This window comes from Geotrypetes seraphini, chromosome 10 (assembly GCF_902459505.1).
Source record: "Geotrypetes seraphini chromosome 10, aGeoSer1.1, whole genome shotgun sequence".
In the NCBI taxonomy this organism is placed as follows: Eukaryota; Metazoa; Chordata; class Amphibia; order Gymnophiona; family Dermophiidae; genus Geotrypetes; species Geotrypetes seraphini.
The window spans coordinates 51,212,404-51,231,412 of record NC_047093.1 but is presented as its reverse complement, the minus strand read 5'-3'; the positions used below and the strand labels follow the sequence as shown (position 1 = coordinate 51,231,412).

General features: G+C 44.0%; 2 protein-coding genes across 5 annotated transcripts in view; one reads left to right on the top strand and one right to left on the bottom strand.

Annotated features, from left to right (window-relative positions):
• The window catches only part of PTPA (protein phosphatase 2 phosphatase activator), a 37,460-nt gene extending 19,453 nt beyond the window's left edge, over nt 1–18,007 (bottom strand). The window contains exons 1-5 of one of the 4 annotated variants that reach the window (XM_033961403.1): nt 17,989–18,007; nt 15,423–15,532; nt 13,599–13,685; nt 6,653–6,778; nt 5,376–5,493 (exon numbers count right to left, since the gene is read on the bottom strand). In XM_033961403.1, the coding sequence (XP_033817294.1) occupies nt 5,376–5,493; nt 6,653–6,778; nt 13,599–13,685; nt 15,423–15,532; nt 17,989–18,001 (454 nt within the window). In that variant the 5' untranslated portion in view covers nt 18,002–18,007. The other 3 variants (XM_033961402.1, XM_033961404.1, XM_033961405.1) reach the window with 3 other exon arrangements.
• The window catches only part of CRAT (carnitine O-acetyltransferase), a 77,623-nt gene continuing 76,566 nt past the window's right edge, over nt 17,953–19,009 (top strand). The window contains exon 1 of the mRNA XM_033961396.1: nt 17,953–18,300. Within this exon, the coding sequence (XP_033817287.1) occupies nt 18,274–18,300 (27 nt within the window). The 5' untranslated portion in view covers nt 17,953–18,273. The remainder of the gene's footprint in view (nt 18,301–19,009) is intronic.

Genomic DNA, 19,009 nt, shown 5'->3' with positions numbered 1-19,009 from the left:
CAATCAGATCTTTATCAATTTATTATGTTTGAGTCGGAGGTCTATAGGCTATACCCACATAGATACAATTCCACCTTCTCTTTTCAGAGCAATCCATATCGCTTCTTCCTCTCCCCAGGTTCCCTGCATTTCAGTCACTTGGATATCGATCTTTACATAGAGAGCTACCCCTCCACCTTTTTGACCATCTCTGTCCTTCCTAAAAAGATTGTACCCCAGTATTTTCACTGAATCATATATCTGATAGCAACAATATCCAGGTCTGCCTCTAACATCAGGGCTTGCTGATCATGAACTTTGTTGCTTAGACTGCGAGCATTTGTGGCCATTGCTTTCTAGCTATCTTTCAGTGGTAAACTCCTTTTTTGTATAGTTTTTTGTTTTGCTTAGTTTTGTGTTGCATTGCTAAGAAGAGAGTTACTAATATTGTTTACGTCGCTATTTTTACTACCATCACATCTTGTCTTTTGTTAGGGGTGGTCTCCTTAATTGTCCTTCATACATACGCTACCCCCATCTTCTAGTTTAAAAGCCTAGAAACACATTGTCAAAATTTCTCAGCAAGGATTCTTTTTCCTGCTATAGTAAGATGTAGCACATCATTAGCATATAGTCTATTGTCTTTCCATGTATTTCCCCATCCTACTATGTACTTAAAGCCTTCTTGTTGACCACAGTCTTTGAGCCACCTATTGAAGTCCTCTGTGTTTTTAACTCTTTCTTCTCCCTTTCCATATGTAGGCAGTACTTCTGAAAAAGCTACAGTCTTTACAAAAAGTTTTAAACCTTCCCCTAGATCCCGTAAAGCTTTCTACACTGAAAATGGGGAGTTGTTGGCCAGGACATTTGTTCCCAAATGGATAACAACATCAGCTTTAGAATTCTTAGTTTCTTCCCTGATGTCGCCACAAATTGGAAATGTTACCCCAGAACATGGAACCGCATATAATTCCAGTGATCCAGGAAAATGGAAATGTGGAGATAAGCCTCTGTCAGATCCAGGGAGGTTAGAAACTCCTCGGGCGCCACAATGCTATCACTGAGCGCACCATATCCTTTCGGAAGCGAGGAACTTTCAGTACTGCATTGACCGACTTGAGGTCCAGAATTAGTCTCCAATCATCAGATCCTTTCTTTGGAACGATGAAGTATATCGAGTATCTCCCAGAGCCCAAGTCTCATCTGGCACGGGTTCGATGGCCACAATATCCAGCGGACTGTGGTCTGCACCCGAACCACCTTCTTGGGGTGGCCTGCAGAGGAATCAAGAAAATATTCGGTCAGAAGACAGAGAAACTCCAATTTGTAGCCATATCTGAGAAACTCCAGAACCCAGCGGTCAGAATGATGGCCTGCCAGTCTGCCATAAAGGCCGACAACTGCCCCCTGATGCACAGAGGAGACATCAGCCTGGTGTCAGAACTATTTCTTAATGGAAGCTACCGGCCGACTTGCCGCGGACTGCTGACGGTAAGACCCACCGAAGCATGGTCTGGCAGACGAAGAGGACCATTGTCCCATGGAAGGATCTGAGTACGGATGAGAATGGCGAAAAAAAAAAAATGAAAATTAGAATGCCCAGAATTCCTAAAAGAGCAGGACCTGCTCCTAGGCAATGACTTGAGTTTACGATCCTGAACACTGGCTATAAGGTCATCCAGACCCTGGCTGAACAGGAGCTGACCCTTGAAGGGCAACTGACTCAATGTTGCTTTAGAAGATGAAATCACCAGACCACTGCCGGATCCAGAAATATAATAGGTGCCAAGCTTGGTGAAAACTTTCAAGATGTCGTACAAGGCATCAGCCATTTAATCCACTCCGGAGATGAGAAAATCCAAATCCCAAAGCACCACCATGTTGGGATCATGGCACAGCTTGGACTGGCATGCCTGAGCCATCAAAGAGGAGGTCGATGCTGCTTTAACAACAGCCACGGCCAAATCAGATACTCAAGGATAAAATCCACGTGTCGGTCCAGAACATCCTTCAGGACCACACCTCCATTGCTGGGGAGAGATGTGCGCTTGGCGACCTGCACCACTGAAGAATCCACCAAAGGGGAAGTAAAGCACTTATTAAAGCCATCTGCCATGGGATAAAGTCGCACCATGGTTCGAGTAATAATAATAATAATAATAACTTTATTCTTGTATACCGCAATACCATGGAAGTTCTATGCGGTTAACAATAGAAGAGACTGTACATTTACAGCGAAGTTACATATTACAGCGTTGTTACATTTACAGCGATGTTACATAAATGGCAGTGAAAATTAACAGCGAAGTTACATACATTTACAGTGAAGTTACATATTACAGCATTTTTACAATTACAGCGATGTTGCATATATGGCAGTGAAAAAGCATGTGCTAAGAAGAGGCTGTACATTTACAGCGATGTTACAAATTATAACGGTGTTACATTTACAGCGATGTTGAATATAAGGCCGTGAAAAGGCATATGCTATGGAGGCCTGAGGGGCCATTAGGTCAAAACCGAGATTGGGTAAGAGTGGTCAAATCGAGGTAGGGAGGGAGCAGGGAAGGAGGGAAGGCAGAGTTAGAGTACATTTCAAGGGACCCCCTGGAGACTCCCAGATATCTGTAACAGGAAAAGAGGAAGATTGTGGCCTCTGGCCACTCATGAGGGAACATTCAGCAGTGACCAGCTGTTCTGTTTGCAGTTTCAATTCCTACAGAGGTCCAGAAATTAAATCAACAAGATGGGCGGGTTTGAAAAATCTGCGCAGTCAGGTCCTTCCCCAAATCACGGGCTCCGCTTAGGTCCGGATCCTGGAGATCTGCCAGATTCTCCACATCAGTGGCTGCCGCAGAGCTGCCCTGTGAAAGTAGAGGGACAGAAAGAATGCCTGGTACAACTGCAGGCAAGTCGTCTTTCTCCCCAGTACCCCTGCAGGAAGGCAAGAAGACAGACCATGGTTCCCTGGAGCAGGGGTCCCTGTGACTGGCACAGAGGCCGGTGGAAGAGAAACAGACAGAAACTTTTTAACTAAGTATGCCTGATAAAGCATATTTACAAATTCTGGGTAAAACCATCCTCCATGGCAGGAGCCGATCTCTGCATCTCATATTTGGAATGCTTGGAAGATTTATGAGGTTTATCACCAGAGCCGTGCTTACGTTTCACTGAAACATCGCCAGAGACCTCCCCAGGGCCCCTCAACGCCATTTTCACAGGTGTCGGGGCAGAAGGCACCTGAAGATCCACCCTGGAGGCCGAAGGCACCGCATCCGGGCAAACTTTGCTCCCCCTCGCGGGCCGCAGTGCACGTGGAACACGGCTGCAAAACCAACAGCTATTCACTGCAAATGAGGCATAAATCCATGACATCCTGCCTTGGAGAGGTCATCTATGTGGTTTTCTTTAAAAAATGAAGCTGGCAAGTATGAAAAATAACTTTAAAATCCAATCTGGAAAAATCCAAGATGGCCACTGAGGGTCTGTTTTGACTAAAAATAGCTCGGGAAAACACAAGAGAACCCTCAAAACCAGAGATTTTAGGATTGGGAGGCATAGGGCATGCAGGGAAACCACCTAACCCCCCCCTTTATAACCCCCCCAAAAAAATCTCTGATTCAAGCTATTAGCTTGTTTTCACAGAAACATGTGCTTACACTCACTGTGAAATGTGCTGAATGAGAGAAACTGCAGACAAAGCTGAAAACAGCTTACAGGGAGATCCTTTGCCTCAGTGAACTGGAAATCTGGATTTCAAGTCTTCTGACAGCCCCACCAAGCCTGACAACCATGCCCGGAGACCTCCACCACCCTCAGACATGCCCCGGCGGAGAAACACAGTCTGGCTCCAATCCCAGTCACACCTCCACAGAACCACTCAGCCTGCGCTCTACCCACTAGCAGATGAACCTGGGGTGAGCAAGCTCCCAAGGGAACAGTTCCTGAGCCCCGATCTGATGTGCAGACTGTCCAGGGGGCTAACTAACAAGCAGGGAACCTCCCAGAAGCAGACTTTTTCCAAAAGTCTATGATCTCCCACAGTCAAGGATATCTCTGCACGGAACCTCCACAGCATGAGGGCAAAAACTGCGAATGAAAAATACTGAAATACGATGACATTAAACGCGAGCAGAAAAATTAAGCTCCTATAGCCTGGCCTGTAGGAAAAACTGGTGAACAGAGGAGCATGCTCAGTGATGAGGTATGAGGGGGAAGGGTAAAAGCCTCTGAAGTTTTGAAGCTTCCTACAGATCCTGTCGGGTAAATGGAAATAACCACTGGTCCTGGAATAAAGTAGGATTGTACAAGAAAAGTGACTTGCCTAGTCACAAGGAGCTAAAGTGGGAATTGAACCCAGTTCCCCAGATTCTCTGCCGCTGTACTAATCAATCAGCTATTCCTCCACTGCAGAAAGAAGAAAGTCCAGATGCACATTCATTGGGGGGGTATCATTTACACTAATTTATATTATATACATCCATCCATCCATACACACACACTCATGAATATACATACACAGTGGAATGCCGATTATTCAGACTATTCAGCAGAGGGTAGTCCAAATAATAAAAATCCGGATGATTGAACATTAATATTTTTTCTTTTATAATTGTTAAAAATTAAAAAATGCCATCAGTACACATCCCCACCCCCCACTAAGAAAAGGCAGCATTCCCCCTCCCTCACCGAACAGGCACCACCAACCCCCTCCCGGACCCAGAAAAAAGTCCCCATGTCTACCTTGTTTCCCTGGTGGTCTAGAAGCGATTCCTACTCGCTCCTGCCCATGCTCTTTCAGAGATGAAAACTGCTGCTGAGACATCCAGGGGCTGTCTTGCAAGGCTACTCATAGCCTTGCGAGACTGCTGTTGGAAGTCTCGGCTGCTATTTTCATCGCTGAAAGAGCATGGGCAGAAGCGAGTAGGAATCGCTCCTGCCCCAGCGTGCTGCCAGACCACCAGGGAAACAAGGTACGCCTGAGGTCCTTCCTCTGGGTCCGGGAGGGGGATTGATGGTGTCTATCTGGGGATGGAGGGAGCATGCTCTTTTCTTACAGGGGGAACGTTTCCTGGTTCAGGGGGAGGGCTGGGCTAGGCTGGGCTGGGCTATTGGCAGCAGCAGCAGAAGCAGAGAAGGAACACTAGTGGGAGGGAGAGTGATAGGAATGGTACTTTGGGGGGGAACTCAAATATAAACTGAGGAACCCCACCCCTGAAGCAATCCGGATAATTGCACAGATGTTCATAGTATATGTGGTGAGTTCAGGTGCACAGAAATATTTACAAATGTGTATTGTAAAGAAGCAAGAGTGCACAGATAGATGCATGTGTGGGAAGAAGGGAAAGTATGACTGCACAGATATTGATGATGAATACATGAACTTCTTGCCATACCTGTGCCATAGTCGATGCGTGTGGGGTTTCCCACAGATTCTTTAAGGTACACTGCTACCTCTGGAGCTGCAGCACTCAGCTGCTGAGGGATCACTGTGGCTACAAGATTTTCTGCTTCCTACACCAAAATTCACAGGGATTAGTATAAAGACTTCAACCTGCCTTGCTAAGTAGGTACTTCCCAGTGACAAGATCAAGGGGTGGGTGCTGCTCCCAGAACTCACCCATTCCTACCCACACATACAGGGTAAGAAGTCAGTTTCAAAAGATTTGCCAGCTAACTTTGGGAGTTAGCAAGACAAATATTAATGATTAAAAACACACCCAATCCCTCCCTGCTGAACAGCTAAATTTTATGCAAAACTCACCTAACTATAAAGAGTTAGTGTTGGGGGCATTTTCAGCTGATCACCAATATTAAGCACTACCCAGTAAAAGAGAGTTTGGTAACAATAGCCATTACCCAGACAACTTTGAGGACATGGGCTGATTGTCCAGTTAATATTAACCTTCAAGATAATCTTATAAATAAGCAAATGAATAAAATAAAAATGAAGCAGAACTAGCAAGTAGTACAGAGAAACATACCCCGTGAATCTAGCAGGTAGCAATTTTAAAGCAAACCAAATATTTTTTCATAAATAATCAAGCTGTGGAATTTGTTGCCAGAGAATATGGTCCAGGCACATGGCACAGTTGAGTTTAAAAAGGGTTAACATGTTCCTGGAGGAAAAACCCATTAAGAGTTACAGTATTTACCAAGTAGACTTTAGAAAGCAGTGCTTATCTCTTGGAGTAAGCTGCAAGGAATGAATATACCCTTAGAATCTTCTTAGAGTCCCGGACTGGCCATTGTTGGAGAAAGGGTGTTGGATTCTACTGATCCACCATAGCACATATTTTAAAGTACCATCCTCACCCTGCTCATGCAGCCTGAAGAGAGGAATATATGCTACCCCTTCAGAATTTACAGGAATCAAAAGGGGAATGGTATTAGACGTTCTGTATAAGGCATATTTGCAAGTACATAGCAGTCAGTGGAAAAAATATGAGTTCTGATCCCAAACCAGCAGCTAAGGCCAGGCATTGTGCAAGAAGGCTGCATTCCTCTCTGTGCAATCTTCTCGGGACCACCAGAATCATCAATTACTTCCCTACTGCAAACCTAAAAATCTCCAACCGCAATCTCCTGCTTCATTTAATCTCATAGACTTGCTGATATCGAGTCCAGGTTCTCCTCTTAATATGGCCACTAACAAATTTAACCATATCTTCACCTGATCAAGCTTGCTATACCAGGTCCTGAACGCCTTGTTTCCAAAACGAGATGGCTGTTCTTCTGGAGGGGTCTCATCAATCCAACAGTCAAGAGTGTTTAGGAGAGCTACCAGCTTCTCAATAGGCTATAGAAGAGGAGGTGGAGAGTCAGCAGCAGTCACCCATTATGGCCAAGAGGCTGCATTCAGTTTTTCACACCTAGTTTTATATTAAGTAACTTAATGTAAAAGTTGTTGCACTTTTTGCAATAAACATGAATCAATCTTCCCATTTTTCTCTCCTTTTAATTTACAATTTATCCATCCCAAGAAGCTCAGCAGACGGTCAGGTGATTGACTATTTTCCATAGCAGAATGCAAACTAGGTTTGCCAACAAATATATAGACCAGTTATCATTCAGGACCCATTTGTGTGACCTGTATTACTAGCCTAGACCGGGTATTCTGCTTGCTTTTGTTGCACTTTTCTCTCTGTTCAGATTAGATTTAGCTTGTTAAATGAAAGCATTTACAAGAGTCATTCCATACAGCTCTAAGATAAACTTCCATACTGTGACAGAAGCTAGCTGCTGAAAACTGAAACCAGGGAGACCTCTCTTCCAGGTTTCAGGTAGCTTCAGGAGAATCATGCATTCCCTCCTCCTGTCTACTAGAAAGGGATACAAACTTCTTCAAGCCAAGTACCCCCTAAGTCTAACAGTGCCCCTGCCCAAGCTCCGCCCCCAGACTCCACCCCCATAATAATAGTACTAACTGTAATGCAATTTCTTCCATCCATTTTTCATATACACACAAAATAATCTTATCAATACATAATGGTAACACAAAATTAATACAAAGCACACTGTATGCAAAGAAAATGTTAATTATCTTTTTTTTTTTCCGAAGAGGTCAAGGCAGATGACTTTAAAATATGCAATGTCACCTCAGTAACAGCTATAGAAAAAAGACAAATATAGTGCAAAATATAGACAGCAGATATAAATTCTCAAAACTGACACATTTCGATCACTACGGTAAATTGAAAATAAAATCATTTTCCCTACCTTTGTTGTCTGTTGATTTCAGGAGTATCTGGTTGCACTTCCTTCTGACTGTGTATTCAATATTTATTTATTTCTGTCTCCTGCACACTTCCTCTCCTCCGGACCTCATTCCCTTCCGAAACCAATATCTCTCTCTGTCCCTCCATGAGTCCAACTTTTCCTCTCTCCATGAATCCAACATTTCTCCCTCCTTTCCACCAATCCAACATTTCTTTCTCTCTACCTCCTGCATGCTTCCTCTCCTCCAGTACTCATTCCCTACCCCAACCAACATCTCTCTCTCCCTCCATGAGTCCAACTTTTTACTCTCTGCCCTCTCCTTCTTCCCCTGATTGTGACATTTCTCCTTTCCTCCTCTCTCTCCATGAATCCAACACTTTCTGCCTCCTGTACGCTTTCTCTTTCTCACCTCGCCCCTTCCCTCAAGTGTGACATCCCTCCTTCCCATCCACCCCAGTCAATCTCTTCCCAACCTCACTCACAACATGCTCTCTCTCCACGCATCATTTCTCCCTCTCCTCCACACCATGTCCATTTCTCCCTCTCATCACTCTCATTCATCCTGCAACAATTTTCCTTCCTTCCCCCAACCCCACTCACAATATATTCTCTCCCAATGCACCATCTTAACCTCCTCTCCAGCATGGAGCACCTTTCCTTTCCCTTCCCTCCCCTTCAAGTCCAGCAGCATCTTTCTCTTCCTCTCTCTTTCTGCCAGGTCCAGCAGCACCTCTTCTCCCTTTACCTTTCCTTCCCCCTTGTCCAGCAGTACCTCTCTCTCTCTCCCCATGTCCTCCAGTACCCCTTCTCCCTTCCCCCAGCCCTTTCTACATGTCGAGCAGTACCCCTCCTCTCCCTAGCGGCAGCTCACTATGTGCTTTTAACTTCCCCTACATAGCTGCTGCTAGCGTTATTTTAGTCGTGGTTCCATCAGGCAACCTCAGGGCCTTTGCTAGGCCGTCCCACCTCCGATGATGTAACTTCCTTTTTTATCAGAGGCAGGCCAGCCTAGCAAAGGCCCCGAGGCTGCCTGAAAGAAGCACGGCTAAAGTAACAATAGCGGCAGCTGTGTGGGAAAGTTAAAAGCACACAGTGAGCTGCTGCTAGGGAGAGGAGAGGTATTGCTGAGCCGGCAATTCAATCAGGCAGCCTCGAGCCTTTGCTCTTAACTATGCATCCAGGGCAACCTTATCCATTTGCTGTTTTTTTCTCCTTCACTTTCTGCCATACATTCATCTGTGTTATAGCAAATTACAGGGATTGCTAGTTTTCTCCTTCACTTTCTGCCATACATTCATCTGTGGTATAGCAAATCACTGGATTGCTAGTTTGGAATACTTATCTTGTAAGTATAGCTCTCAGGGGTCTCAAAGCGGCCCCGTTTCGTTGTACAGAGTCTCAATGAGTACATCGTTCAATTAAGTGTTTCTGGGTCTTCTGAAGCAGAACACGAAACGGGGCCGCGTTGAGACCCCTGAGAGCTATACTTACAAGATAAGTGTTCCAAACTAGCAATCCAGTGAGATTTGTGGCATAAGAAATTTGAATATTTACACCAGCCTTACAAACAAGTCTAATTATCAATACATGTTTTACCAGTGTTCAGAGAGTGTTTTTTCATGAAACATATGCAATGATTGGATGGTAAACTCTTACCCCAAGAGGAGGTTCTCACCCCCTCTTCAGAGTTTTTCTCTGAGCGTACAGCTAATGAGTTATTCATTTTCTCCACACTGGTAGTTTCTTTATTATATAGTCAGTCTCCCATTATATATATTCATCTGTAGCATTAACTTTTAACATTCAACTTTATTCCATTTTACTTCTTTCTTCTCAAAGTTTATCTACTTTTCCATGTCTTCCTTGCCCATCTATCCATGTGTACCATCTCCTCCCTCTTTCTTCTCCCCTATTCCCATCTATCCATAAGAAGCATTTCTTCTTATCTCTTCCCTGCAGCACCATCTCCTCCCTCTGTCTCCCCTTCTCCTCCATCCCTCTGAACCATCTCATCCTTCTCCCATGGTCAGACAACTCTGTCTTCCTCCTTCCCCCCCCCTCATATGGTCTGTCATCTTTCTCCTCTCCTTCCCTTATCCTGGAATCTCTCCTCTTCCAAGGTCTGGCATCTCTTTCTCCTTCCCTCCCTTTTCCCAAGGTCTAACATCCCTCTCCTTCTCTCCTCTCCTTTCTGCGGTCTGGCATCTCTCTCCTCCCTCCATCCCTTCCATTCTGTGGTCTGGCATCTCTTTCTCTCTCTCCTTCCTATTCCAGTGATATGACATCTCTCTCTTCTCTCCTTCCATCATCTCTCCTCCCTCCTCTCCACCACTATCATGTCCAACAATTCTCCCTCTTCCTCATGTATATCATCTCTCTTTCCCTCCCACTCCACACACCTATGTCCAAGAATTTTCTTTTTCTCTTCCCTCACCCACCAGCAACATCTCTCTTTTCCTCCCTTCCTAACTGCCAGCCTGTGCAGCCTCTGTTCTTCCCAACCCCCTCTCAGCCCGTGTAGCATCTGTCCTTCTTGCTTTCCCAACCCCCCTCCCCCCAAGGCTCCCTATCGCCAATTTTGTTTAATGCATATATGATTTCTCTGAAAAACTTTTGCCTTTCATCAGTAGAGTCTATATTTACTTATGCAGATGACATTTTTATCTTATTAGAAGTGGACCCTGCTCTTAGCAACCTGGTCTCTAGTATAGACTGCTGAATTTCTAAACTTCAACTATGGGCATTGTCTATTCAAATGAAATTGAATGCTGCTAAAACTAAATTGCTTTGGGTTGGGCCAAGATTAGAAAAACTCCCTTCCTCTGTAACACTAAACACAGGCATTTCACTACACATAGATTTTTCATCTAGAGTCCTGGGTGTCATCTTCGACTCATCACTTATATTTCTTGAACAGATAAATTCCTTGACAAAAAAGTGTTTTTTTGGTCTGCGTATATTGAGGAAGGTTAGATCACTATTCCATCAAAAATATTTTTCAGTGTTGGTGCAATCCACTGTGCTTCCACAGTTAGATTACTGTAACTCAGTTTATCTGAGCATTAAGCAGGGCAGTCTAAAACAACACCAGTTAATACAGAATACTGCAGCTAAGCTCATCTTTGGGAAACGAAAGTATGATCATGTATCCCCTCTGCTAAGAAAGCTTCACTGGCTCCCAGTTCACTTTAGGATCCAGTTCAAATATGCATGCATAATCTTTAAGCTTCTCTATGGAATATTTGACCCTTATATTGGAATGCCTTTAGACTTTGCCATCTGAGAAATACTCAAAAATATAAGCTATCCTTCCCTTCTTTTAAGGGAATTAAATCTGCTGGGAAGCTTAGTCAATCTTTTGTTTTCAAGTTTGTAGAGATCTGGAATGAACTCTCCGACTCCATTAAGCTTATAGGCCAGCTGCAATTATTTCATAAGACCCTGAAAACTTTGCTGTTCTCGCAATCTTTAAATGGTTTAACCACAGTCTCAACGAAATGATAATACTATAGTTCTTACTTCTTTCATGCTTCTTTCTTCATGTACTCGTCTTAATTATATGTGAACTGAGTGTCGAGCTCCATTGGGAGATGACCCGGTGTACAAACCGAAGATTAGATTAGATTAGCCCGTGCAGCATATACTTCCCTCATTCCCAACTACAGCCCCCCCCTCTAAGCTGGATCCTACGGTATAACCTGTCCCCAGTTCCCAACTCCCACACCTACAACCTTCCCGCTGCTGAAATTTAAAATCTTCGGGCTGCTGACACGAAGCCAGCCTCTCGCTGTTGACCTGCCCCAGAAGTGTTCTTTCTGCAGCACTTCATCTTCCTACGTAGGCAGGACGCTGAAGAAGGAACACTTCTGGGGCAGGCCGATGGTAGGAGGCTGGCTTCGTGAGCTGCTCAAAGATTTTAAATTTCAGCGGCAGGGAGGTGGTAGGTGGGGCGAGTTAAGAAAAGCAAATTCTCCTTTTTGGATGCTGAGCTGGTTTAACTAACTGTTTAGTAATGCATGAAATATGCATTATACGAACAGTGTACTTCCCATCCTGGGGTTTTTCCATTTGTTGCTTACTACAGCCCAGGTCTATTGCTTTCTACTGACCTTTCTATTTATTTAGGCATACATTTATAACCAACTGATTAAAGATATTCAATGCAGCATACAATAAACCTCTGTGAAACATTGTACTAATGGTGTGTTTTTCCATTATACGCTTGTTGTATACTGTGTAATTGATGCATATTGTAGATGATGGTATGATTGTATAATTTTTTCTCACAAAATCCTCTATAATAAAACCCTAAGCACGCATGCGCACTTTTGTGATTCCTGCGGCGTGTTGTGTCCTTCCCTGGCTGTAATTCCATTTTGGAACATATAGGCAGGGAATACGCCGGCGACTCCCCCCTCTCGCCCTCACTCACCAACCGCTGCCACCCTGCTGCTCCTCTTCAAAGCAGCCTGTTGAGGTTTGCCTGCCAGCTGTAGCGAACCTCGCAGGCCGCTGTCCACCTCGGTAGCACATTCCCTCTGACGTGATCGCGTCAGAGGGAACGTGCTACTGATGTGGAGAGCAGCCTGCGAGATTCGCTACAGCCGGCCGCCGAACCTCAACAGGCTGCTTTGTTGAAGAGGAGCAGCAGCGGCGGCAGCAGCAGTTCATGTCGGTGGGCCAAAGACACTAGGAACCATGGATAGAGGGAGGTTAAGAACGGGAGGGGCGGAACAGAAGGGGGCCACGGAGCAGGCAGGCATGGCACAACAGGGGGCCAGGGGGGAGAAGGATGTGCTGGGGGCCATACAGCAATCATGCTTTGCTCTGGGAGGGGGGGAACAGAAGGGGGCCATGGAGCAGGCAGGCATGGCACAACAGGGGGCCAGGAGGAGAGGGAAAGGGGGCTGCTTTGGGGGGAGTGGTGTGCTGGGGGGGCAGATAGCAATCATGCTTTGCTCTGAGAGGGGGGACAGAGACAGGCATGGCACAACAGGGGGCAGGGAGAAAGGGAAAGGGGGCTGTTTTGGGGGGAGAGGTGTGCTGGGGGCCAGACAGCAATCATGCTATGCTCTGGGATGGGGGGAACAGAAGGAGGCCACGGAGCAGGCAGGCATGGCACAACAGGAGGCAGGAGGTGAGGGAAAGGGGGCTGTTTTGGGGGGAGAGGTATGCTGGGGGGCAGACAGTAATCATGCTTTGCTCTGGGAGGGGGGGACATAAGGGGGCCACGGAGAGACAGGCAGACAGGGACCAGGGAGAGATACAGACAGAATGATAGACAGATAGACAGTGTCCAAGGAGAGACAAAGAAAAAAAAAGAGACAGACATCTACTCTAGCACCCGTTAATGTAACGGGCTTAAACACTAGTTTATAATAAAAATTTAAATATTTAAACCTCTGTGAATTCCATTTAAAAAAATCCATACATCACAAACAGAGAAACATACACACATTGGAGCCAGCATACTGAGGAGATAAGCCATGTGCTCAGGACAGTTGTGTAGATGAGCAGACAGCAACACATTTAGCACATCACTAGCAAATTTTGGGGAGAAGAGCTTCCCTCGTCTTGGTAGGGAATACTGCAGAATGCATCCTACTAAAGCAAATGTGTACAGAGGATGCAAAAGAAAGAGAGTATGAGGTTATAGGGTCTCTCCTTCCCTGTAAAAGGTGTATACAGCTGGCAATCCATTTAATCATATACATCTTGAAGAATTAGTCAGCACAAGGCAAATTCCTTCTCTTAAGTCTCAAATATAAATGCCATCACATCCAACATGCCCAAAGAAACTTTGCAGATACAATCTGTCCATAAGAAGAGCTCGGTCTGATAAGGTATAGAGTTAGAAGTCAAATCCCACTTGACCTTCTCCCACCCTTTAACATTCCTACCTCAGAGATTTTGTATTCACATGTCAGCTTCTTTCCCTTAACTCCTCCATTCAATGTCAGGATGAAACCGATATAATCTGCATAGGCCTACAGAGGAGACAGAAGGGCATGAATAGGAGAGGAAAAAGATTTGGAAAATGTAAGTACCAATGAAAAACCAGATCTGTTTTCTAACTAGCCAATGTAACAAGCTGTGCTTGTTTTAAAAGAAAGTAATGAGCTGTGTTAAACCTATTATTTTGGGGAACTATTGGGCTGATAATGCATAAAAAATATCCTGCACTAAGCAGCAATTAAAGAATCATCATCAGTATATTTGACAAGATTACAATCCACATGCCATTCTGCCTTTTTTTGTGACAGTGCCTTTTTCTCTGGAACTCTCTTCTACTGATGTCGACTCAGAACTCTCCTACCATAAATTCTGTTATCTACTGAAGACATATTTGTTCTATTTAGTGTTTGGCCTGGAAAGCTGAGCAATGCCAGCAATGTTATAACATCAGTTTTTCATTTTACATGGTGGTTTTCCTTCCCTCTCATCTCTGCTTTCTCTTCCTTCATTTTCCTAATCTCAACTTTTCTGTGATAATTTTGTAATTCCTTTCCGGATTTCAGGTTATGATTGTAAACCACTTCAATTTTTTGAGAGACAGCATATCAAAAGCTTTTTAAACATGAGCATGTAAATGCATGCTAATAAGTGGCACGTAGAAGATTAAAAGCGTCATCCACAAAAGATGTGAGAACCTTATGTTGCAGACCCCTGAATGGCATTCCCAATTTAGTGATCCACAGATCTGAAACCTACACCCCCATCTACTTTCACCTAACTCCACCCAGTCTCCCCACCCCCAATTCAATCTATTCACCAACCACTTACTATATTCTCTACCTAGTCAGTAATCTACTGAAACCCTCCGCTCCACCTAACAACCTCTACCTAACCCCAGCCTCCCACTTACTGACTCAAGAGGTACTGGTAGAGGGATGAGTGGGTTTTATGTATGTGGATGGGAAATATTTTAGAATGAGGGAGGGGTCTAAGTCAGTTGGAGTGTTATTGTGGGGGCTCAAATGATATTCTCTTGTCCTAAGGCAGAGACACCCTGCTTTGTGACTTCTGAGTCCCTTTACACTGAGCCAAAAAACCTCCAGCGTTTTGGTTAGAGGTGCAAGTTAAATTTAACTTCCATTGCTAACCAGTGAAGTTAAAAAGGAAGCAAAATTGACCCAAAATGTAATTTTACATCCATTCTAACACACTTTAACTTTACATCTGATCTAGACAACAATTCTGACTATAGTGCACTACACTTCTCGTTGCTTTACCACATTAGAATACAGTTTTTAAAAAAGTATGAAAATACAAAAGTCTGCAGGAAAAATTTAGCACTGCTTCAGTGCACTCTTATTACACATCAGCCTGTAAGTTACATCCAACAGGAAATAATGTCAGTCAAAAAAGTGAGTAGGCACTTGGGATCTTTCCACACCTTTTCATACTAGTACTTCCCACTCACTCTGCTTTAGCTCTGCTTCTTGCAGCATACCAGTGACAGAGATCAAGCTCTGCTCCCTTATGATGTGCCACTGACTGCAGAAGCCCATCCATAAAATCATTGGTACAGTTTTGAAAAACATGAAATGCACGACACCTACAGATCCTGATTTCCAGCAGTTTTGTGCTCTTCTCATATCCTCTACTCCCCATTAATCCTCTAGCTGCTTAAGTCAAATTATTCCTCCTTGCTACCCATCGATGCAGAGACAAGGCACCTACATGTGAAGTCTGTCAGAATGCCATTGGATTCAATCACACACCTGGGAGCACTTCCATTTGGCCATGTCAGGCACCATGTTGATCTCCTTCTTTGGAATCATGAAGCTGTAATTGGGAAGAGAGGGAAGCACCTTGTCCTCTGGAGAGGAATCTAGAGTGCAGGAGTAAAAAAGAAAAAAAAAATCAAATATTATACTACATATATTTTTGCATACTTCCATTACCAATTGCAAAAAGTGCATTCAACAATCATATCTGCCTTCACAACACATTGGAATGTTGCCACTAAAAAGCAGGCAAGACATCAAGAACCAGATAATCTAATTAAATAGCAACTTGACAGTGTGTGCATTACACAGGTTTGATATATGCCCCAGGTATAGGGATGCTCTCAAGCACTCTGATTGCAAGGAGTTATAAGCACTCATGGCACCCTTACTAGCAGAAACTCTTCTACAGAAGAGTCACTATGTACTTTGTACAAGGGACTTATCCTTCCACCTATCTAACCCCACCCCCAAACACACACACTCTATGGGGTTTGCCTAGTGTAAATCCCCTCATAGATCAGCCTAAGATGAAAGGGAGGGAACCTATAAAACCATCCCATATATTCTTAAATAGAAACGTTAAAGAGAAAGATTGACCTGCTTTCTACAGTCCACCAACTCTCTTTCTCTTCTCTGCCTCTGATACATGAACCTAAATGAACTGCGTCAAAATACCACCAGCTTTCAGGGATTCACATTCTTGAGCCAACACAGGTCAGTCATAACTAGGTCTTTCTCCCTGCAGACATGTCTCATTTCTCTTCCTAAAAGAACTATCCACACCCATCCCTCAAATTAATTTCACAGGCATTGCTTCTTTGAGTTCCTCCTTCTGAAAATCCCTGCTCACCCCTCCAAGTCCTGCCATAAATCTGCGCTATATCTCCCCCATATACTTATCTGTCCCCCTTTCTAAAGCCTTGTGTAACCTAAACCTCTTGCTGGTCCTGTCAAAGACCAACTCCTCAACAATCTGCACCATAATACTATCACCAACATATCTACCCTCACATGCCCCCCTAGCTGATGTGCCCCTCCTCCCAGTCCTCTGTCCTTCCCCTTTCCCCACTCTTGTTACAGACCTGCTCCTCCAAATCTCTTCTTCAGTCCAGACCTACCTACCCCCTTCAACTCCTTGGATTTCAGATTATTTTCCGCTCCCACAACTACTCAGGTTTTCCACAGCTTCTAAACCCTTCCTCCTCCCTCCACACAACTACTCAGATTTCTTCCCTGGACCTGCAAAGAATATATGTGTATTGTTACATGTTAAAGTGGGACCAGTTTAATTTGTTTCATGTACCATGCTGAATACAGATTCGATTAAGATAGAGTGTACCCCTATGGCTGAACACAAATAAGATAAACCTTATGGTTGTTATATAAAATGATGCTTAATTTCAAACGTTGAATCTCCTACTACTACTGTATAGAATTGTCTACTAAGAAACAATTTGTCATGCATGTACAGTATTACAATTTTCAAAATATCTTCTCTTTTCCACAATGATGAGAGTAAAGAGGCTTTTGTACCCACCAGGTCTTAATATAAATCTATAAAGGGGAGAAGAAAAAATGCCTCAGAGAGGCAAGGAACTCAGTAAAGGACCGGAGACAGCCCAAAAACTAAAGAAAGGAAATAAGTGTTCCATAAGTGTGTGTATATGTGGAAGAAAGGATTAACCGCTGTCATCTTTTGATGTATACATTAGAACCTGGCACCACTGACTTTTTTAATAGTACTCCTGTTTGACATGTTTACTCGAACTAGAAATAGTAAGCTTTGGACTCTGAATTCATGCCAGGTCTTACAGATAGGTGTAACGAGACCTGGATTTAAGCAGCCTCTAGTTAAACATAAGCACCCACAAGGTTCACAGAGGGCAATAATAAAGACAAATCCTACGATTCAATGCTGGTCCATATTGGGCCTGGTCAAAATATATTTCTGGCCAAGTGGCAGGATATCAAGATACTGCTTTTTGTTTCTCGGTCTTCACCAGGGATTATACAGGGTTTCTCCTGCTCATTCTTTGAATTTATATCTCATTTCTGACAAGCGTGTATCTTTGATATATTTTTAATTCTCACAGAGCAAAAGGAAACACGCATTTCTTGTTTCTGTGTCTCCGTGCTGCACTGCATGCACAGTCTGGCTTCCAGTTCAGTTTTATCCACACGTTTCTATTTCTTAGTTTCTTCTGTCACCCGCCGTTCTTCAAGTCTCCCCATCCAGTCACAAACCTGTTCCTCTCCCTCTCGCCGGACCTGTCACCCACCTGCCTCCATCTGCTTCTCGCGCTCAGCCATCTTCCCGGAGATAGAGAGAACCCTCTGCTACCTCTCACCCTTCACCTCTGACCTGCCGAAAGGTGCAGAAAGCCGAGCTGTGCTCGGCAATCACCTTGTAATACTGCGTATTACAGTATAACCGAAACGAAAAGTGCCATCTCTACGCGGGGCGCCTCTTTCTCCCTACAAGCCAATCGTTTGTCTGAATGCTTTTCTGCCCCTCAAAATCATGGCGGAGATTCCATATACTTTACATTAAACTTACCCTCTGCTATCATTATGACGCGTACTCTCCATTTTGCTATTCTGAAAAAATACTAAATATCATGCAGAGTTGTCCCATACTGGCTTAATAAAATGGGAGAGTAAGCTATAGGTCCTTGCCTCACAGACGTGGAACGATATTTTTTTTTCTGCCCTGCACAGACATGGCGACAGAGCTGGCATAAGCATAAATTGAAGGCGGGAGCTAACGGCTGAGTTGTGGTTGCAGACTTCAGACTTTGGTTGTTGGGAGAAGGCCTAGAGCCTCCGTGTACGAGAGAACGTTATGCTGAGTTTCTTAGCGAGAACTATGGTAAGTGAGGAGAGCGGTAGTAGCTAGATTGACACTAATGCCTTCTTTCCGTAGGTTGGCTATAACTTGCATTTACGCTCAATCTCAAATGTCTGTTATAGCTACCGCCCGCGGGGCTTTGGCTGTTTTGCACTGAAGGAGGGCTGTCAGATTAATGGAGGTTTGAGGGGGGGGGAGTGCATTTATGAGAGCTGTGGGTTCTCAAGGAAGAGCAGGATCTCTCTCGTGGTGGGGAAGGTCAAGTTGATTAGGTTTAGGGTAGGCTACAAGGTGAAAGGAAGTATTCGGTGTTACCGCTTGAAATGGGTGTGAGGGAATTAGGAGGAACTAAGAAAACTGCTGAATTTCATGGATTGTAGACTACGGATGCTTGTGGTGGAGAGAGACTTGTTAAACGGAAACACTCACTCCTCTAAAGGATTCACCTAAATAATGCTGTCTCTATCCTGGAAATTGCACAACATGGAAAAAAAAACTATTCACATAATAAATATAAGATATGACCTTTTTTATTATATAATAATTAATTTATCAATGTTATCATATAAATACCTAAATTAAACAAATTCCATTAATCTAACAACATACAAAGCCCCCCAATCCATCTAAAATTTAAAAAACTTTTGCAGTTCCACCTATCAGCAGAAAAATACTTGGTTTCCATATTACCAGTCAAATCATTCAGCTTTCAGCGTGTTCTTGTTATGAA